This window comes from Pseudoliparis swirei, chromosome 2, assembly GCF_029220125.1.
Source record: "Pseudoliparis swirei isolate HS2019 ecotype Mariana Trench chromosome 2, NWPU_hadal_v1, whole genome shotgun sequence".
In the NCBI taxonomy this organism is placed as follows: Eukaryota; Metazoa; Chordata; class Actinopteri; order Perciformes; family Liparidae; genus Pseudoliparis; species Pseudoliparis swirei.
In genome coordinates, this window is record NC_079389.1 from 13,214,155 (window position 1) to 13,237,835 (window position 23,681).

Here is a 23,681-nt window from a genome sequence, read left to right on the forward strand (position 1 = left end):
TATTAACGCGACACGTAGAGACAGAAGTGACATGCTGCTGTAGAGATGATCAATAACAGACGTTTAGTTTAATAGAAAAACAAAGACGTCTTTAAGAAAAGGACCTTAAATTACTGCTGCTGTAATCTGTCGCGATAGAGAAAATTATAGGGGGGCGGGCGGAGATTTTTTTTTTTTTTACTCAAAATTGTCTGGGAGCCATATGCCGTCACCAGAAGAGCCATATATGGCTCGCGAGCCATAGGTTCCCGACCCCTGGGCTACAGTCTAATACACAGTCAGATTCCACTACTTTTTCATCGTCTGGTGATGTAAACAATCCATATATAGCCTGAAATGACTGTCTCTACGTCCACTTCATTTAAATGGAGGCTCTGCCTTTAATTTACCTGTTGTAATGTTGAACTGTGTCGAAGTTCAGAGTTGACTGAACAAACTGATCAGCTGTGTTGTAACGGAAAACTCAAAGTTCTCAACCTAGAGTTCATTGCTAATAAAAAATGTTTTTAAAACAGGGCCCTGCCAATGCTTTTGTGGCATACTTCTGCATGATCTAAATTGGATTTTATAAAAAACGCTGCTATGAAAATAATATGGTTTGTTCTTGTTCAAGAGCAAGAGTTCAGGCAGGAGTGAGCCAACTAGAAATACATTTTTCAAGAATGGCCAGATTACACACATCCACTGGGTTTGTGTTTCCAGCAAGTTGTGATCAATTGGTTAACAATGGATTGATTTTAGCACAAGCACCAGTTGAAGGACTTAAAAGAGGAGAAACACAAAGAAAGATTATAGAGAGGAACAGAAAGGGAACAATTATAATCAAATATAACACAAAATAACATAAAATCATTAAAAAAATTAAATATGGTTTAAAATTTAAATATGAGTAGTAAGCGATCTCAGTCATAAACTTAGTAATACGCTGCTGTCTTATAGATCACACATTTCTTCTTATTGTGAGCTCAGAATGTGTGAAATGCACACATGTGCATTTTTAACTGATAAAAAAAGAAAAAAACTCTGAAGAATGGAAATAGTTGCAGTAATTTAATAACTACATAAATGTACAAACAAATTTTTTATTTTCTGTCTTTTTTTTTTGCGATGGCAGTTTGAAAGCCAAACACAATGTCGTCAGAGATGTTTGTCAGCTCAGCTTGTCATCTCTCCGAGCTGTCAAGAGAACATAACTTCTGGCAGTGGCAGCCTACCTGCCTCTGTGACCCCAAGGTCACAACTGGCATTGCTCAAGCTTTCAAATGAGCTGGGACGGAGGATAGCTCCCCTGCTTCTCCACAGCATACACATCTCTCTCTTTTCAATTATTTTCTTTTTTTCTTTTTCAAATGATACCTGCTTTGCCTTTGCAGCATCTTCAAAGACATACCACCAGTTCAGGTTTCACCCAAAGAGGGAGCAATCAACTCACGCAGATTAGCGTGGGTAAGTGGGTTTCTTAGTGCTGGGGCTCGGATGTAATCGCCACAATTCCAGCACTCTTAACCTTTGCCTGTGAACTCACGGCCTTTTTGTCTAAATGGCTCCATGCTGTAATTTGTTGTGTGCATTGTTGTGCCACTGATGTGGTTCTCAGGAGAACATGTACCACTGCAAAGCGATCTTTTCACTTTGCTTTGTTTGCACAAAACCACTTATTGGCAGTGACGGTAAAGATAATAGAACATAAGTCCGAATGCATTTGTTCCATTACGCCTCAATCAATGTCCATACTATACATATTAAATATATATGACTCTCGTGAACACTTCAGCATGTCCATCTCCCAGTGAACTGTAAAGTGTGTCAAATGTATGGATCTGTGCATTAAGTAGGCTGTTATTCTGTGATTGCTTGGTGTAAACCAATCCCACGATAAGATCGAAACTAGCAATGCCGGTTGATCTTTCTATACTTCAAACTAAACCCATTCAGTCCAACAGCACATCTACTGTAAGTCCTTTCAAACAGGGCACACCCAAATATATATATTCTTTAAAGAGTCTCAGTAATTTCTAAAAACGGCAACCTTTTATCAAAGGTTACTCAAAGGTAGTAAAGAGTATATAAAGGGATGATTTTCAGATGAGGATTATAAAGCATTTGCTGCACCAGTGATTATTTACTGCATGAGGACATTGACTGTGTCTAAAAATGAACTCCAGTGCCCGTGTTCCTGGTAATGAAAGAACACGTCACCCGGGGCAACAGCGTTGCTCACTGATGTGTTATTACGAAGAGATCAGATGAGGTCTGTTACGCAGATAAATGAAATGTAACAGTCTACGCAGTCAAACTTCCAGAAAATGAAAAATATAGGAAATCATCAGAATTTCTCTGAAACTATAAAACAATAGCTTTACCAATGAGCACAAACAAGGATCCAGGATGCTTCATCATCAGCACCATTGTAGCCCCACAACCTGTTCAGAGTAAAACATACCTTTGTAAGGAGGCACCTGCAAGAGCCCTAGGATGGAGCTGTGAGAAGCCTTAGCACTGCAGGTTTTGTTCATAAGACAATAAGTGCTGACAAGCACACTAACGATTCTATTGCGTTGCTGCCTCTGGGCTAAGAGGCCCTCGGCATCCTGAAATACACACCATGAGGACAAGAATGTAATAAAAAACGTGGACGATGTTTGCTTTTACAAATAAGGATAGTAGCTAATGTGTGGGGACCTAAACCAAATGTGGCTAATGTCTATCTACATGAGCCCTGGCATGTTATTCCTCACAAATACACAACTTTTGTTGTTCGTATTTCTTCATTAATCACTTTTGATCAGCATTTGCTCAGAGAGAGAACCGGCTGCTGCTTAACAAACAAAATGATAAAGGTTTTGTTGAAGGTTACTGCTCTTGTCAACAAGCCATGACGGGCCTTCTTCTTTTCAACTCTGCTTACCTCCCTCCACCATCTCCCCCTTTCTAGATAAGCTGTGTATCCCGAGTGAGGAAAACACAGTTTATTATAATGGAGTCCAAAACTGTTCATTGATTAGAGAATGCACCATACTGCCCACAAGGGTTTTTTCACCATCCAAGCATAACTTACTTCACATCCACCTTCCTAACACCCCTCTTCTTCCTCTGGTCTCATCGTCTCATCTAACTGATTTGTGTGTTGGCTTGAGGATTGTTCCCTCCCTAACCCCCCACACACCTTTTCCCAACTAAATATTTCATATATCTAAATCCATTATTTAAAATCCTAGCCACAGCCTTCTTCTCAGCTATTCATTTAATCTTTTAAATGATTCAACAGTAGAGCGGCAGGTAAAGACAATGCAAAAATATTGATAGATATCAAACTGTACAATGGTCATAGCTAGCACCAAACTCACTCTGTGGACTTTCTGCCCTTAACATCTTGTTCTGGTTTATAGGTGCCGGGCAGCTTTTTGATGAGACTCAGGTGTTGTACTTACTGTGCTCCTGCAATGTTGCTAAATCCAGAGAATGGCAACTCGCCCTCCTCATTTTATTCCTGTCACTGTGTGAAATAGAGAATATGATAGACAGCTGAAATTAGTCTTTCATTTCTGGTGACTCATTACAGTTTAACCAGTGTGTGTGTGTGTGTGTGTGTGTGTGTGTGTGTGTGTGTGTGTGTGTGTGTGTGTGTGTGTGTGTGCGTGTGTGTGTGTTCCCATTTAGGCTTTCTGAACATCCAGTCTTGGCCTGACAACATGACAGACCTGAATGTTTTCTCCAACCTGGCAACTATTGGGGGAAGAGCGCTGTACAGGTACACATCAATAACAATAAGCATGTTGTCATTTTTTTTGGGACCGAATGCAGATCCTATCATAGCTGTGTCAACAGTGCGTAAAGTAGCGCTCAGTGAACGTAAAGACAAGCTGGTTTATAAACAAATTGTTCTTTTGCTAATTTAAAAAAAGACAGAATTTAATAATGATTGGATTTATAAAATGTATAAACAATCCCACTAAATCTGTGAAAGTATAATCAAAATAGTACATGATTAAAGGTTCTATGACATTGTGTAGTATGCACCAAAAACATATAGTGACATATTGTCGCATTAGCTAAAAGTGTTTATTGCATTGCATCACATATGTACTGAACTGTATGCTCTACTCAGCAGCTCTACTAGAAGAACTGAATGTACATTGTTGATGCTAATTGTTAGCACAACTATGATAAGGATAAGGATATAAGTACCTTAGTTTATGTTTTCAAATAATTTTGATGTAAATTATATGTATATGTGGGTTGGTGAGTTTTGCTTCTATAATCAGGAAGTGAGTCATTTAGAAATATGGTTTGGTATCAGAGAATTGGTTGGTGCCCAAAAAATATGTTTTTAATGGGTTTGACTTGACATTTAAGACGCTAATTTAGTTGTTAAGCCAACTGAATGTGAGTGGTTTTTCCAAAGGTTCTCTCAAATTTGCTATGACATTTGGATGGAAAAAAGAGTGATTGTCAGTGAGGCTGATGGTATAGTGTGGACTTTGGGATGTAGTGTGTGTGTGTGTGTGTGTGTGTGTCTGTGCGTGTGCGTGTGTGTGTAGGCGTGTGGATGCTCTTGTGTGTCATCCACCTGCAGATGGAAACAGCAGGCTGCAGTACAAATTGCAGCCTGCCAGCCACCTTTATCCCAAGCTTGATCCTGCATACTCTGTCTTTCTGGCTCTGACACTTCAATGGTCTCCTGTCATTTGTAAACTGTGCAAGTTTGGGGAAGGGAGGAAGAAGAAGGAAGAAAGATAGTGTTTGTTTAAGTTATGTGAATCCTGCAGCATTTTGCAAAATGTGGCTACAAAGAAAATATATAAAATATGAATTAAGCAAATTCAGTGTATTAATTTAAGTTAGATAACTCCAAGATATGAAAGGCTCTAACTGGAACATGTTTAATAATATACACACCTTATGATGGTGAAATGATGATGATATTATAATGAGTGTTTATAGTCGTGTACAAGCAAGAGCACGGAGGAGATAATTGGTTACCTTTATCTTACCCCATCTGTGTTATCTAATGGTTGTGCTTCTTCAAATTAAGTCCACTGGAATGTTATTACTCGTTTCCCCAATCCAGCACAACATTATTAGTTTTCTCTTTATTCTTACTTCAACATCTGAACGTGACTGTTCCACTGAGCAGTCCCATCCTCCTGTATCTTCTGTTTGGATGTTGTTGTGCAATCAAGCACATTTCCATCCGAATTTTACTCAGAGGCAACATAGAGGCTGCTATTATCTTATTTATAATGTCAGGAGTAGAGCAAAATGAGGTAAACATTGAGTAAAATGTATAGTATTTAAATAAAAATATACCAAATCTTGTTTTCTTTTTATATATATATATATATACACTACCGTTCAAAAGTTTGGGATCACTTAGAAATGTCTTTATTTTCCAAAGAAAAGCACTTTTTTTTCAATAAAGATAACATTAATCAAAAATACACACTATTCATTGTTAATGTGGTAAATGACTATTCTAGGTGGAAACGTCTGGTTTCTCATGAAATATCTCCATAGGTGTATAGAGGCCCATTTCCATCAACGATCACTCCAGTGTTCTAATGGTACATTGTGTTTGCTAATCGCCTTAGAAGACTAATATCTGATTAGAAAACCCTTGTGCAATTATGTTAGCACAGCTGAAAACAGTTATGCTGGTGATATAAGCTATACAACTGGCCTTCCTTTGAGCTTGAAGTTTGAAGAACAAAATTAATACTTCAAATATTAATCATTATTTCTAACCTTGTCAATGTCTTGACTATATTTTCTATTCAATTTTCAATTCATTTGATAAATAAAAGTGAGTTTTCATGGAAGACACAAAATTGTCTGGATGACCCCAAACTTTTGAACGGTAGTGTATATATATACATATTAGTGTCAAAATCTGATTTTATATTAATTTATTCTGAAGAAGTATTGCTTTAGTGAATTGATGTAAAGGCTATTAAAAGAGAGAGAACAATGGCATTCTCATTTAAAACATTTGTTTTATTGTGCATATATCTTTATATATATTATTATACGTAATTCTCAACTAAAAAAAGTATATTCCAGAACGTCATAGCACCATCTCACCAAGCTGCTGTCAAATACACACTTGTACCTTCTCAGTGCAAATTATTAACAACATAAATAAACAAGCTCCATGTGTTTTCTATTCAGTGGACCAGTGTTTTATATTTGTTGTCAACTTTACATTTTTATTGAACTGTGAACATAATCTCTTCACTTTAAACACCTGCTTTTAGTTTGAGATATGTTTACGATAAGAATGTATTGTATTTTGTAAAAAAAAAGAAGGTAGTTTGTCTACGAATAAAATTGTGTGTTGGACATAATGCCATTTGCAATAGATAAATAAAAAATATGGAAAAAATGGACTCGGGCATTAAAGCCCATTCAATAAACTAATCTCCTCTGCCTTTTCCTTTCTCTTTCTGACCTTATCCCTACTCCTGCTGCCCTCTCCTCCTCTCTCCTCCATCCATTCTCTCCTCTCAGTGGGATCTCCCTGCTGGTGTTGAAGCAGCAGGGCATCTCATCTCTGCAGCTCCAGTCCCTGAAGGAGATCAGTGCTGGGAATGTTCACATTGCAGAGAACAGCCAGCTTTGCTACTACAACACCGTAAACTGGACCATATTGTTCCGGGCTCCAAACCAGAAGGTTCTGGTCCGCAACAATCAGAGCCCACAGAAGTGCTGTAAGTTCATACCCAAACTTCAAAAACCAAAACAGACGTGTGCAATCTATTAACTGCACTGTTGAAAATAAATAGTATTGTCAATAACTATTTCCCCCAAATCGATATAAGGGTATGATTGCAACATGCAAAGCAACTGCTGTTACACCATATGACAGTTCTTATCATTCATTTTCACCAAGAGTGAAGCATGAATTTCATAATTAAAATAAATAGTGTATTATGATACATTTACCCAAAGCTGTAACTAATATAAAACCATTTTGGTCCATTTGAGTATATATAGATAACAAGTACAGTGGCGATCACAATACATTTAGGAAAACACATTATGTCGTTGAGCTCCGCAAGAAAAGAAAAAACAGATTTCCAAAGAATGGAGCCAATCGTGTTTACCAGCCCAGTTTGTTTTCTGGCTGAAATGTGTGATGTTCACAAATATCTTTTGCCTCGATCCCTTTTCTGTCTCTTGGAAACATACACCCAGTGTCCAAACACGTAAAAAAAGGTGACTCAAGTAAACACTTAACAGCCTTTGCTCACTTTTATAAACTGTGATGGATTTGTGTGATTTTTAAATAGTGACAAATTGATAGAATATGGAGAAATATGTTTGAAATATACTCCGGAACAGAGGCCTCAGCCTCAGACACTAATGGTTTCACAGAACTTGTGATTTCTGACCTGACACAAATTTAACTTCAGACAACATTCTTAATATGAGATTGACACTACAACTCGATTAATAAGGCAGTTTAATATGCAGTTTTCTGGTTGAGGAAATCAGCTTTTTCATAACGTAACTGTGCTGCTACAGAAGGCAGCACTGATACTACACATGTCGGAGCAGAAGTCATTTCTATTATTCGCTCTGCCGTATAGGTATAGTGATTATATCACTAATTTATAGAGACGGCGAAAACAAGTAATCTAACAATTGGACTCATTAACCAACAGAACCATTCAGATGGGAATAAATTCGATAAGACAAAAATGTTGTCTCTAAAAATGGAATAGCATTTTTATTATATTACTGCCACAAGTGTGAAGACATTATTCATGTATGCATACTATTCATTAATGAGCCAGTGTTTGCATTATTGAGTTGGCCCCTTTTCACTGTTCATGTGCACCTACCCCTGGGCAGTTGCTGAGTGTTGGACACACACACACACACACTTCTTTCTTTGTAAGGACATTCATTGGCATTATCTAGTCCCTTTCCCTCACCTAAACCTATTTCTAACCTGAATCTGAAATGCAAGCATGAACCCTCAAACAGGACACTCTCTCTCTCTCTCTCTCTGTTTCTCTCTCTCTCTCCATCCCTCCCTCTTCAATGACTTTGAGGACACACACAGACTCTCCTTGACATGGCTGTGCATGGCTGTGCATCAGACTGTGTACCCTTAGAGCTGCATGTGCGCATATATTTATTCAATAGTGTGAGGAGTTGTGGTCGTAGTATCGTCAAAAGGCAGTGAGAGAAACCTGAGACAATGAGGCAACAAGTTTCCGAGGTAGAACTTTCTATACAGGACTGTCTCAGAAAATTAGAATATTGTGATAAAGTTCTTTATTTTCTGTAATGCAATTAAAAAAACAAAAATGTCATGCATTCTGGATTCATTACAAATCAACTGAAATATTGCAAGCCTTTTATTCTTTTAATATTGCTGATTATGGCTTACAGCTTAAGAAAACTCTAAAATCCTATCTCATAAAATTTTAATATTTCCTCAGACCAAGTAAAAAAAAGATTTATAACAGCTGAGTGTTTGTCAAGGCTCAGGAAACCCTTGCAGGTGTTTCGAGTTAATTAGACAATTCAAGTGATTTGTTTAATACCCTACTAGTATACTTTTTCATGATATTCTAATATTTAGAGATAGGATATTTGAGTTTTCTTAAGCTGTAAACCATAATCAGCAATATTAAAAGAATAAAAGGCTTGCAATATTTCAGTTGATTTGTAATTAATCCAGAATGCATGACATTTTTGTTTTTTTAATTGCATTACAGAAAATAAAGAACTTCATCACAATATTCTAATTTTCTGAGACAGTCCTGTAAGCCGGACTACTCACGCTCGAGTTAGCTAGCACAACTAAGAACTAAGAATATAATCATGTTTTGTACAATCACAGGTTTTAGTCAAATTACCTTATCTTAGCCTTATCCAGGTAGCAAAAGGTTGAGTCCAATTGTCCACTAGATTGTTGTTGTTGGGTTGAAGACATCTCGACACTCTCCTAAGAAGTGAAAGTCTCAAACAAGTTATGAAAAGGCTAACACATTTTTGTATATTTATTAACGAGAGTTGAACGTTTTTGCAGTTTGTTATGGATCTGATTGCAGATGATGTCCTTCCAGCAGTGTGCTCTCATCAAGTCTGCCTGTTTGTGCTTTGGATGGTATCCACTCAGTTTTTTAAAATCCTATTCCTTGTGCATTAGGCTGCAGTGTTGTGCACGAACGCGTTCAATGAACGATCGTTCATGAACGCTTTTTTTTGTCTTGAACGGATTTTCATTCATTTTTACCGATTGAGAAACGCGAAGGCTTAGAGAGCGTCTCGGCGCTCTCAATCACCGCTCATAGTTCATATTCGCATTCGTTCACGGTTGGTTGCCAGATTTTCAGAAAGCGAAACCAGTTAAAACTCAAAAACGACGATGAAAACAAAACAACCACTGCCACCCACTCACTTATGCCGTCTATACATCAAATACGTCATCCAAATACATACACACATAGATGGAGTTAGGATGAATGAATGGATGAAGAACGCGCTTACGACTAACGCCTATTTAAATACAAAAAATACAAAAACCGGAAGACAAAAAAAACAACGCAAACTTGTAAAAGCCGCCTGGGAACAATGCCCAGAAGAGAGTGAGAAGAGAGTGAGCATCCACAAAAGCAGCATGCAGTACATTGAGCGCTAGCAAAAGCAAAAAGTGCAGGCACGGCGTGTTTAAAAAAACACAACAGCACAACGAGCCAGAGCAGTTCTAATGTCCCCCACAGATGGCATTAACGCATTCAGTATGCGGCGGCTGTTTCTGTGTCACCCAACCGCAGCTGGACAACTTGGTGATGCAGTTATTATCGGAGACCTGCAGTTTCCACAAAGTTGAGCGCCCGCCAAGCACATCAACTTAATTTTAAGAGCAGCAAAGAAAAAACAAAATCCAAAAAAAAAAAGACAACAAACAAGAAACACTTAAAAAAAACAAAGAACATATGAAAAACTCTTACACTTCTCTGTGTGTCGAACAGCAGATTGCTGGTCATCATTGAATAAATCATTCATATGATGCACATCACTATCTGGTGGTTAAAATAATATGATGTGATGTTTCTGTCTGCAGCTCTGCAGCACTGATTAAAAAAGACATTACACATGCACATTTGGCTACAAAATTATCAGAAGATGTCAAAGATTTAAAAAAATACAACAAGTTGTGTGTAGTAACAGTTGTTTGTGCAATTTTGTCAAGCGTTTCAACTGTTTTTGGGATGATGTTGTTCATGTGAAGAGAAGAGACAGAGAGACTGTTGAGATAGTGAAGTGAGAGCAGCTGCTGCCAGTGTGCTGCTCAGACGCCAGAGACCAGATCGAGAGAGGCCAGATCTCTCCTGAATCTGAATCTGCTTCCTCCTCTCCCATCCCCACACTCTGAGGTGCCTGAATCTAAGGGGCTAAATGGGTAAAAGAAAAAAAAAGGTAAAAGCAATGTCAGGGCTGTTTTATGGAAAAGCTGCTCTGCTGAAAGGGAATGCTGCTGAGGCTAAGGGTGACTTGAGTCCAAAGGCTGTTTTATGATTGGGGGCATTGATTGCCACTGTGCTGGAAAATGATGGGATTACTGTCTGATGACAATGTCGCATTCATTGCAGCATTAACTACGAGCTGAAATCACCTGTGCACTGAGTGCAAATGTGCACTCCCCTGCAATGATGCAATGATGAGCACATGCTTTGGATGCAATGCTTTTGAGGATTCTCACCAGATGATTTTTGGATGAGGCCTTTGGCACTCGCACTGAACATCCCAGCAAGAGAAGAACTCTCTCTGGGTACCCCTCCAAACATTGTACAACAACTGCAATGTCATGAATGACCTGTTGGATGATGAGATGAAACCCACTGCTGCAGAAGGTCTCATTATATGCCGCCTTATATAAAGCATTGCAGTCACTGTGCAGGCACAAGGGCTGGCAGGTGAGAAGAGAGAGGGAGCACATACTGCTGTCTATATGCTGATGCCAAGATTCAAGGAGACTGTCCAAGATGAGGAGAAAAGGATACAGTACAGATTGATGATTTCAAGCTTCCACTCTGCTGACTCCTGATGACTCCGACTCAGGAGACTCCCCATCCCCCAGTCCAGTGGTGAAAGTGAAAGTGACAAGAAAGATCCTTCAGTTTAAACAAACGCTCTGCACGCTTTTCGGAACTGAAGTTTGGACACTATTTGGATTGGATGCCCCCATAATACATGACACATCCAAATGGGAAATTGAAAACCAAAGGCAACTGAAAAATTCTAAATTGCACCTCAAGTGCACCAGTGACCAGCAAATAGGCAGTTCAGCAAATCGTGGTCAGTGATGAACTTTTATATGATTTGATATTATTACTAATAATAGTAATAATAAATATTAAATATCATTAATAGTCAGTCGAATCATCAGTCTTATGTCTTCTGTTCTATCATTCTATAATGCAAATAGTAATTAATATTAATTAATAATAAATCAATATTTAATTATATTATTATTTGTTTTTACACAACACATTTTACACATATTACTTTTTACATATTTTTGTTACTAATAATGATGATGAAAATGTATTTTTAAAGATTCAGATGAATGAGAAACCAGACACAGCTGAGAAGCAGACTGAGATGTGATTGATGAAATTGAAAAAGAAAAGAAGATATTTGTTGTGACCTGTTTTGTGCTATAGAAGTACAATATGTTGCCAATGGAGATGTGTATATGGATGTGCAAACTGGCTAGCTGCATATAAATAACAATTTTTTTTTTTCCTTTCTTGTTTTTAACAGATCCACCATTGCTTTTTAAACCACTTTTTTGTATAACTGAATGTGGAAAAATGATAATGAAAATGAAAAAAAATTTGCATCTTTTGTTTTATAGTTTTGTTTTTGTTTTTGTAAATAATTTCATTTCATTTTCAAGTTTTTTTCACGTTTTTTGAATAGTACAGTAGGGCTGCTGAGAATGACTGAAATGGGAGGGCTGGGGGGTGATGCTAAACAAAAAATGACAGTTGAGGAAAGAAATGATTGAATGCTGTCGGCTAAATCTTTATAGTTAAGGATTTAAAATTGGAAAATTGGATTATCTGACTGACACATAGTTCTGTGTTAACTGTAAAAATATAAAATGTCTGTGGTTCAAATGTTAAATAAAATGTGTATGTGAATAATAATAACAAAAAAACAAATAAAAAAAAAAAAAGAACTAAAAACAAAAAATAAAAAAAAAGAACTAATGAACTAGTTCATTTTTGAAACTAAAACTGAACTAGTTCATTTCATTTTCTTTAAATGGAACAACTGAACTTTGAACATTTTCATTTTGAACTTCTTTCCCAACACTGTTAGGCTGTTCAATTGGTTTCTGCTGAGCTATCGTATCACAGTCCGAATGTGTCTGGCCGTGAAGAATATCACCGCCCTTTTGAGTTTTAAAGGAATGTTGTTGAAATGAAAGTCTTTGGTTAACCTTGTTGTTCAGAAAGTCAGACATCTTTAAACTGTTTCCTGTAGAAAATAAGAACTTTGGTCCGAGGTAATCGACGAGCTTTCACCAACTAAAACGTCATTGGGGACTCCCAGAGCTTATGATAGGGTCCTTAAACATCCTGCTGAGGGATGCCTTATTAGCAATAACATGTCAGTGGTTTATGATGCTGTCCAAAGGGTTTGCTTTCTAAATTATAGAAAAAGTGAAAACAATTATTGAGCCCATTTTATTTGTCTCTTTAGTCTGTCGGGGGTGGCCTTGCTTTTGCTTTCAGTGTTGCTTTTCACAAGAAGTAAAAGAAAAGGAAACAGGAAGATACAGTGGCCGGTCTTTCCTCAAACGGAGCATCAACTTAGACTGAAGGATGATGTGATTATATGTTGGAGGTCAAAGGTCTGACCTCACGAAACACATTTGTGCCCCTATCTCAAGTATTCATATGCTAATTAAAACACTTTCACACACATGTCTAATCGGGTAAAATAAGGATGTGATGACATTTTGGACAGACATGTATGCAAACTGCAACTTCACTGGTTAGCGAAGGCCTGCAGCTGCAGTTATTCTTCATGAGGTTCATCACAATTCTGTGCTGAGCTCTCGTTGTTTAAATTACATTTTGGCTCCTATTCCTTTGATTTGACTGTTTTTGCCCCGCTCTAATTTCGGTCTTCCATACTTCTTTCTATCTTTCTTTCTTTCTCTCTCCCTCATCATCGAATGTACTCCTGTCTCCCAAGGCACCTGACAGTCCGAGCGAGCCCCATAGCCTTTTTTTTCCAACCATGTCAGAAACATCTGAAGATCTTATCTTTTTGATCTTGCGAGTGCTGTACAGTTAAAAAAAATTCCAACAACTCCTCTTCCCTTGTTTATTTCCTTTTTTCAGCACCCCATCATTCCTCCCTTTCCTCCTCTTTCCCTCTGCATGGCCAGTGTACCTACGGCGCTGGAAGCCGAACAGAGGTCTTTTATCCTCTGCCCTCAAAAGAAACACTTGACCTCTGTTTCCTCCATGTATCTGCATCCTGTCCAATTTGTGAACATGCTATGGCTGACACTGAGGCATAGCCCCTGGCTTACATGTGTCCAGGACCTCAAACACATCAGTGGTATTTGTTTTATAATCATATTCATAGCTATGGAGAAGAGAAGAGAAAAAGAAGAGACACATCCATTATGAAACCCACTGACAAGGGGGAAATCATGTTAGATGCAGGTAATATGATAAACGTTCTGAATGTATTTGCAGTGCCGTCATCATATTACTTCAACCCTCTCGTTTTGTCACAGCAATGCTCTCAGATGTAACAACCTTTGAAGAAACGAGTGCTGTGCAATGAGAGAGAGGGAGAGGGGGAGAGAGAGAGAGAGAGGGGGGAGAGAGAGAGAGGGAGAGAGGGAGAGAGATTATTTTGGTACTATATAGGATGTGATGAAGCACATACACAGAGAACAGCATACAATAAGGCTTTTTTAAAGCTTTAATGTCTCTTTGGAATAAAAATGGTGGCTTTTATAATGGCATCGCAGGACTAATCCAACCACATTGTGAGAAGGGCTGAAAGGCTGTGTTTCAACCTTGGAAATAAATCCAAACAATAAAGTGCAAGGTTTTTACACTTCAGCCTCACTTCTGAGTCAAATCAACAAGTGTGCGTGGCGTCTGCCGGTGCTGTCCAGGTCCCAATTGTGCTTTGTCACAGTTGGCTCAGCATCTTTTTAATGAGGCAGGACAGCGCTCTCCCTCGCTCACTCCACAGTGGGCTATATCACATAGTATGTTTACACACATATGCATTTTGGGTGGAAAATGTCTGATTGTAATGCTTTGTATGTAGTTTATCTCGCTTGTATTTCAACGCAATGAACATTTGACATTACAGAATGTTCTGTTGATATTGCTCATTGATATGTTTAATGTGTACAGCCCTTTGAGGCATGCTTTGTGATATTTGGCTTCATCTAAAAGGAAAATACCTTTTAAGAACAGACACAAACACACACAAACATTTTGTTGAACTTTTGTTAACTACAACATGGATGTAATGATTTTCATTTGTCTTCCTTTTTGTGTCTGTACGTAATGAGCAGCCAAAGAGCGCATGGTGTGTGACCCGCTGTGTTCGGACACCGGCTGTTGGGGTCCCGGCCCAGACCAGTGCCTCTCCTGCAGATACTTCAGCCGTGGACGGACTTGTGTGGATACCTGCAATCTTTATGAAGGGTGAGTTACGCTTCATTCATGCATACCCTGGCTGGTAGATTACATAATACGTCCTCTAACTGTCCTTAGGTCCTGATTGCGTTTTAGGTTTGGCCACATTGTGAAAACGTGTAGGCTACATCTCTTCAACTAACCATGACGTCAATGCATGGCTTTATCTCCTTATAGCGTGATGCAAAATCAAATCACATTACTAAGTCTGGTTTATATCAGATCAGTGTTAATACTAATCTGTGTGCGTCATCTCACCCAGCAAACCAATACTGAATGCTATAGCGTTACAATACGAGCACTATATCAATGCCAGGAACGAGTTGAATAGCCTCTAGCTGCAAATGCTCGTTAGCTAGGAAACCGTCGGCAGTCGGGAAACGTTCTGGTTTTGGTGGCTTCTGATATTGAGCGTGTGAAGGCAAGTGGACCGGTGGATGAACTTGTCCTGGTTGATTGTCTTGTCATTTTATATTTAGCTAAAAGCACATCACCTTTACAAATCAATTCACGTGTCTTTTATACATCAATGACATGTAAATGCTGATTACTTACTTATACATAAAAATACACAAACTATATACTTGATGAAGTGGCTTTTCAAGTCCTAATGAAATACATTACAATGGATATCTTCAATGTATGTTTTAAATTGCAATTCTGAATTGACTTTTCATAGAAAGCAAGTTTATGGCAATTGATTGTAAACGCTGAAGTCAATTAAAGATTTCTGCTGAAAATGTGCTTACTGAAACTAGTACAGCCGATTAGTTAAGTTACCAAGATTTTAATGTAGCAATGCATCAATAGTTTGATGTGTTTCCTCCAGCGATATGACACTTTGAGTACAGTTGGCATCAAACGGGATGAGATAAGATAAGATATTACTTTATTCATCCCGAGGCGGAAATTTCTCGAAGCAACAGCAACAATGTTTAGATATACACAATAAAATAGAATAAAATAGCAGGGCAGGGCATATTAGATTTAAGAATTTAAATAATAAAGGCAATGAAAATGTTAAAAGAGAAAAGAAAATGTATCTAAAGTATGAAAGCGGTGGAAGGTATATTGATGTTCAATGTGAGGAGGTGATTTATTATAAAGTCTTATTGCAGTTGGCAGGAATGTTCTCCTGTAACTGTCCTTGTGAAGCGGAGCTGAAGCAGTCGGTTGATGAACGTGCTCCGCTGTGCCTGCAGTAGGTGGTGGAGAGGGTGGTCCAGGTCATCCAATATGGACAATACTTTCTTCAGTGTCCTCCTCTCCACTACCTGTAGCAGATAGTCTTGTTTGCAGCCAATGATGGAGCCGGCCTTCCTTACCTGTTTAGTGGGTCTGTTGGTGTCTCCGGCTCCAATGCTGCTCACCACCATCTCTCTGGTCTTGGTCACATTCACAAGCAGAGGATTTATACACGCCCACTCCATAAAGCCCAAAATCTGCCCTGTGCTCCTCCTCCCGTCCATCCTTTATACACCCGACTACTGCAGAATCATCAGAGAACTTCTGCAGATGGCATGACCCCGAGTTGTACTGGAAGTCAGTGGTGTACAGGGTGAACAGGAAGGGACACAGAACAGTTCCCTTACCACTGATAAAAGCAAGGACAAATATAACAACATGAATCAACTCATCCTATTCAGCTACAAACATGAACATGAGTGATGGCATTTTCAAATAATGCTCAATTGTTGGAAGAGGTGCTTCAGAATCAGCTCATAAAAAATTACAATCCAACTGGAAAACACCCCAAGGCTCTTTGTTACAGCTCTCAAGTTCAGCAGTAATTGTTCTGTTTACTATTGATAATATTTAAGAGCCGCAGGGTAAATAGATAAATTAAAGACGTGGTTTGAAAAGCACGGTGCAGAGTGACAAGACAATGGGGGGGCCTTGACTTAAAAAGAAGGTACAGCTTCATGCTATCCTATCCTCACAAAAGACGGTGACAAGATCAAACCCCCGAGGAGTTTTATTAATGACATTTTATTTTTTGCAGAAGTTCTGGAAAGTTGCTTTTGGGTTGAGAACCCTATATGACCTAAACAATATTTGGTGGCCACTTTGGAGAGGAATGAGGAGGACCTGAGGGTGCTGTTGGGGCAGGGGGGCTAGGCGTGTCACTGCGTGTCACAGTCACTGCTTGCGCACGGGGCCACGCCCTGCCTACCTGTCCACCTGCGCGTCAGCACCACCCACACCATCAGCCTTACCAGTAAACCATCGACCAAGTATAGAGATTCACTGAATGCAAACCCACCACTTCCCTCTGAGCATTGTCACATTGTGTGTCTCACGAGTCTCACTTGAAATCTTTAACATTTCATCATTTTTTTAGCCTTTATTTGGTATCTGCTCAGCATTGATCTGTGTAATCAAATCTCCAAGTTGCACTTTGTTTTTGTTCCAGCACCTTTATTCCCCTCTGGAGATGCAGCAGCATGTCTACAATAACAGAGATAGTATGACACTGTGCAGAAATGACTTTGAATCAGGTGTGAATGACAACAACTCGGGACTGTGTTAGATACACACGACTTGCTTTTAACTTCAAGGAAGCTGCTTTTTAAAATTTGGTTGGAGTAGATTTAGCCTCAGTAGCTTGTTTACACATTGAGCTCCAACAGCAGTAAAACAACGAGGAATTTAAATCGTGTTACACCTCAATGTAACTGTTTTTTGTTGTGGAAAACGTTCGTCAAGCATTTTGGACGTGATTGTTCAAAATACCAAATCTGCAGTTTTAATCGTCGGTGTGAGCTCACATGTCTAGCAGTAAGGTGTATTTCTAAAGGCACATGTTTTATCAAATTGATAGAATGGTTGATTATTCACAGCAAATATGTTGCTGTGTCTTTGTCCCTTAACAGATCAACACAGCAGAACGTCATGCCATATATGTTTTAAAAGTCAGTGATCATTTACCGCTACACTGCAGCCTTTATTATTTCAACCAGCACGCACCCAGACAAAGGGGTACCTCTCCTGACTCTTGAAAGGTTTGGGAAGGCAAGATTAAGCATCATTAATACTAATTTGATTTAGATCCCACTGGACCGATGACATGTGTGCTTTCTATTGCTGGAACATTCTGTTTTCCTTCCCTGACCAAAAGAGAAGTATCCAAAAGTAATTCTCCTTGTCTTGAAGTGACAAAGGTAAAGTGCTAACTCAACCCGCACTGTGGTCAAATGTAATGACTTTTCGAGGCCACTCTGGTGTTCTACTATTATAAGGGGATTTCAGAAATTGAATAACAGGCACTTAATTTAATAGATTTTTGAAAGCATTGCACCCCTCGCAGGTACTGCACCTTTTCAACTGCGTCGACCCCCTGTGTGATTCTATCAGTATTACAGTTACCTAACTAGCTACAATGCTTGTGAGTCGAACAAGAATGTGTGTGTGTGTGTGTGTGTTTGAAACATATTGATGTTATGACGAAATATACTGACCTTTATTTTGAAAGTAACTATTATAATAAACAACCCTCATGCTAGCAGATTAAACAGACATGTTTACACTATGCACATTTCTATCACTTTCAAGCCTCTCGCTCTTTTGCTCTGGAAAAGACATCCTGAACTTTATTCAAACATTATGGATATAAAAGGATAATTTCCAATCATGTGTTCAGCAATAAGAAAGCTCTTAATGAGAACACTCTGGAAATATAAATGTGATATTGATATTCCTCAGGAAATCAACAAATCACCGCTGTTGGATAGTTTTCGTGAAAGTTGTCCAGAAACCAATTTTACTGAATTAAAAAATGTATATAAAATTGAAATTTCCTAAATTTAATGTTTTAAATGTTAGTGCTGCACACAACATTTATATTATTAATATGACGCATTTACGTTGTCTACTTTACTTTAATGTGACATCCATAACGGCTGAGGACACAAAGCCATGTTATTACTCTAGTTCACAAATAATGTTTTTTCCATCTTGTCTCTCACCCCTGTATCTCTCTCCTTTCCTAACCCATCTTGATCCCTCTCGCCAACCCTTCCCTACTTGTCTCTCAGGGATATTCGGGAGTATGCCAACGGGTCCGTGTGTGTGGACTGTGATGCCCAGTGTGAGCTAGCTGACGATGACTCTTTGACCTGCAACGGTCCGGTAAGCTTTTCTATAGACAATAACATTCAGGCAGACATTGAAGCACTCATTTATGTGTATCATCTTAATGTAGACCGAGAACAGGCCCTGTTGTTACAGCAGTAATGGTAGAAGTATTCCATCATTGAAAGAAGAACTGCAGCCTCAATTTTCTTAAAGCTAGATGCCACAGAGCCAAGTCTCATCTGGCTTATGCTGTGGCAGTGAAAATCAAACTGAAGGCAAGAACTGATGTTTTTTTAATTTATATATTCTGTATTCTATTATCAACATATCCCATAAGAAAGACTAAAAACAAAAATGTAATGAACCAGCCTAAAGCAGAATTAAAAAGGGTTAAATTGTTGTTTTCAGTTTTGATTCCCCCAAAGAGAAAAATATTCACCACAAACCAAATGACTTGGAGCTGCAGACATTCCCTGTAGTCATCTTAGACGATGATTCATTATTGTATTAGCAGTCAAAGTGTGCCTTTCAGCTTTGCTATTGATTATAACTCATGTTTTGAGTTAAAGGTAAAACTGATGTTTCAGCTAAGATCAGCATTATATTGCATGCTAATTTGTAGTGAGCTTTTATTCAGCACATGTACGCTTGTGACTGTATCTTAATCTGTTTTGAATTTTGAATTAACCATCAAAAAGTTATTGAGGGACAGCCAGTATTTCTTTTTTTCAATCAAAAGCAAATGCTTGTTTTTCATCCAAGAGGCTTTTGTACCGCACAAGCTCTCAGAGAAACATGGACACTCTTTGAAAGAGTGTTTTGTCGCAGCTGTACATTAGAAAATTGCCAGAGTGGAAAGAAAAAACCCTGATCTTCATTTCTGTATGCCTCTCCACACACAGCCACATGAGGCCCCTGACCCTGCACTTTCTCTTAAAATCGTATCTTGCAGTTTGATAGAGGGATTATTTGCGACAGTTGCAAGTCAGAAGGGCCATGTGCTGTCTTCTGTGTCGCATCGTACTCTGTCAGACAGTTTGCCCAATACAGTTTGGAAGTAGTTGTTTCCAGAACTTCTGTAGTGTGTTTGTGTAAGTGTGCAAACATGGGAAGCAAAGGCCAATTTTGGTTGCTGGCTTGAGTGGTTGTTGGATGAGATTTGTAGGTTTGATTATCTTGGCTGTCAGTTGGATACCCCACAACCCTGCACTTGGCCTCTTAGACAAGTGATGAGGAGATGAGTGCTAGAAAGAGAATACAATTAAACAGATGTGGCTCTCTTCCAGCAGCTTAAGAAAATGTATGAAGAAAAACTTGCAGCAGTCAAAGTACTCTGTTATGATTTTTATCACAACTGGTTAATTAGAATAAATGCAAATTAAAAAGAGGCTGTGTCAACATCCCCATTGTATTTTTTGTGTGCATATAAACAATTATGTAATTCTGGAAAAGGTTAGATTCTTAACATGAATTAATGCATTACTTTCAACAAGTGTTTCTTATGGGTTTCAGCCTGTGTGTGTGTGTGTGTGTTCTGTTGTGTGTGTGTGTGTGTGTGTGTGTGTGTCTTGTCAAGCTGTGTATAATGGAAATGTCCCAGAGTAACCTGTTGCACCACAAATGGATAACAGCAATCATGTTATGGCCACAGAGACCATAGCAATTACATTACGGCTTACACACAGATTTGATAGGCCTAATTCCCTCTACAGTGAGAGATTGAAGATATGACTTTATCCATGAGGCTATGCTCTGGACAAAATAAGTGAGAGTGGTGTCTCTAGAGTAGCTTAGGTTGCTAACGTTTCACAACAGACACGGAAAAAGTAAGCTCAACTTAAGTATCTTATTGAATACCTTAATTTCAGGCAACAATTGAGATTTGTAATGCATCACTGTATGACACATTTGTGACGTTAGTCATTTTAACCGGCGACATCTGTTAACCAGTAGTAATTCTGTTGTCTTCAAAACACATGACTAGAGTGGTTAAAACATGTAACTAGAGTACAGTACAAAGTCAAACTCATTCCTCACGATTTAGCTCCTGTGCTTACAGTTATCCTAATATATATTGTATTTGTTTTGCTGGCCATCCACAAATGATTGTAAAAATCCATCTGTTGAATTTTTGTGTCAGTTTTCCGATGTTTCTGTCTTCTTATCCTGTATCTACAGACTTTACTTCACACACTCTGCCTTTTAAAATATCCCTACATTATTTTCTCAGTGATCAGGTGTGTGATAACTTTATGCCCCTTTCCTCCAGCAAGGAATCTCCTATCGTCCCTCTTTGTACATCTTTTCTTTGTTCTCCTTTTCTCTCTTATCTCATCCATGTTTCTTTTAACTTGAAAACAAGCTGTAAATCTGTTTCATTGAGTAATGTCTTCAAAAGAGTAAACTAGTTTCATGTTCCAATTATATCGAAAAGATCCTCCTATGTTTTGCAAATGTTGCAACATAGTGAACACCCTTGTCTAAATAAGATATATTTGAATCTACTGGTGTGGATGTATGATCACTGAATTGAATTGCCATATTTATAGGAGTTAAAATATCCATTATTTTTCCTAAATGTACCATTGTCCCATACCTTTTCTACTTCCTCTCGTCTCTTTGCTTTATAACTTTCGACCTCATTATTGATGCTTGAGCTATTGTGTGTTGTAATGTGGGAGAATATTTACAGACTACAGAAGATATACTGTACATCGTGTTATTTGCATTATATCATAGTAACATTTCTTGTAAATCCTTCCTGATGCTCTGGATCATGCCTTGAATAGGCTTGTTTATGGCTGCCCATCTTGACGATAAACTCTGACACCGTTAAGATTAATTGTCGGTCTGCCTGAGATGCTGGTGTTTGTGCATGAAAGGGAAGAGATTGAAATATTAATTTTCTCACAGAAACGTTGTTGTTAAGCTCACAAGCAGACCAATTTAAATTTACAGCAGGGTACTTTGGCCGCGTCGCTGTCACTTTTTGGATGTCCTGATACCCTGCTGGACCAAACACGGTTTGTTTGCTGTGTCACATAATTTAGCTTGCTGATGTGATGGGACTAATGGATATACACACACACGCACCCACACACACACACACACACACACATATATGTACACACCAATAGCCACAGGTGTGAAGACACTCAGAAAAGCGAAGTGCCAGGCTCGATGCTAAAGCCAGTGGGAGCCGCAATACTTTCAATTTGCATAATTTGACCAGGGTGTTGTTCATATACACACACACAAGCTACAGAGATACCACTCTGAGTTGTTAGAATACATGCATTCAAACACACACACAAAACATGCACGATTACAAGCCCTTGCACAGACACTACCTCTGGTTATGTATGAGAAAGCACTCATACACACTCCTCCTCTTGCAAAAGGATAATTATCTGCCTTCGCTTTTTACCTTATTTGTCCCTTGTTTACCTCGTAAAATGTCTCCAATTCTGTCCTACCTGTCAGATATACAGTGTGTTATGCTTGTGCTAATTTTTGTTTTCGATGTAGACATCCGTATAAGTGTATGTTACTTAAATGTACAATTGTTGATCCAATTTCCACTAAATTTCTATATGTCTGCATGTGTAATTAGGTACTTATATGTTAAGTACTTTACTTAAGAACCGTTTGACTTGAGTGTTTACATTTTGTGCTACGTGTGCTTCTACTATACCACAATTCAAAGGGAAATATTCCACGTTTTAATCCTGACTGACCCTTATCGACAAATTAAGAGGAGTGATTAGTCAGAAGTCAATGAAGGTATTTGAGAATAAAATATGTTTACGGCCATGAGAGATCATTGAGCATAGTCTTAAATGAGCACCATAAATATTAGGCCGATGGGACAAAAGTATGGAAAATATGCTATGGAGACATAGACAGATGCACATGCCAGCACACAGATGACAGAACACATCGTCAGGGCCACATTTTCTAACTTTGCCTATTTACACAACTGCAATGGATTTGAAATAAAGCAATCAATATGTGGTTGAAGTGTAGACTTTCAGCCTTATTTCAATCGATATATAACTAAAATGGCATTCACCTTTTAGGAATTACAAACATGTTTACACAGTCCCCCACATATTCAGAGGTTCAGAAATAATTAGAAAAACTAACATAATAGTGAATATAATGATCATTTGTAATACTTTGTAGTCAATTATTGCCTGAAGTCTTAAACCTGTAGTCTTGTATGCCTTGAGATGCTTTGCCAGGCCTTTATTGCAGCCTCCTTTGGTTGCTGCTTGTGTGTGGGTCCTTCTGGCTTCACTTGTATCTGAAGTAAATGAAAAGCATGCTCTCTTGGGTTGAGATCTGGTGACTGACTTAGCCATTAAAGAATATTTAATGTAATCGCCTTGAGAAGCTCTTAGGCTGTTTTCACCGTAAGTTTTGGGTCATTGTCTATCTGTACTAAGAAGCGTCGTTAGGCTGAATCTGAGGAGATAGTACAGTCGTAAACACCTCAAAACTCATCCTGCTACTTCTATCTGCTGTGACATCATCAATGAACACCAGTGACACAGTTCCATTGGCAGCCATACAAGCCGATGCCAAACACTGCCTTCACCATGTTAAACAGGTGATATGGTTTGTTTTGGATCAGGAGCTGCTCTTTTCTTTCTCTACACTTTTCTCTTCCCATCATTGTTGTTGTCAAGTTAATCTTGATTTCATCTTCTAAAGAACCTTCATCTAAAACTTATCAGGCTTATTCAGATGTTTTCTGGCAAAGTCTAAACTGGCCTTGTTGTAATCCTTCGGTGTTCAGATTCATGAAGGCCTCTCTTGATTTTACACTTTGACAAAGACACGCCTTCCTCCTCCAGAGTATTCTTGACCTCAGTATTCATCAAGGAAATCTGCTAC

The 23,681-nt window shown here is 38.5% G+C and overlaps 1 protein-coding gene across 1 annotated transcript in view; it reads left to right on the forward strand.

Moving 5' to 3' along the window:
- LOC130201129 (receptor tyrosine-protein kinase erbB-4-like) overlaps positions 1 to 23,681 on the forward strand; it is a 294,285-nt gene that overhangs the window by 209,878 nt on the left and 60,726 nt on the right. The window contains exons 11-14 of the mRNA XM_056425857.1: positions 3,661 to 3,751; positions 6,508 to 6,707; positions 14,585 to 14,717; positions 18,743 to 18,836. Of these exons, the coding sequence (XP_056281832.1) occupies positions 3,661 to 3,751; positions 6,508 to 6,707; positions 14,585 to 14,717; positions 18,743 to 18,836 (518 nt within the window). The remainder of the gene's footprint in view (positions 1 to 3,660; positions 3,752 to 6,507; positions 6,708 to 14,584; positions 14,718 to 18,742; positions 18,837 to 23,681) is intronic.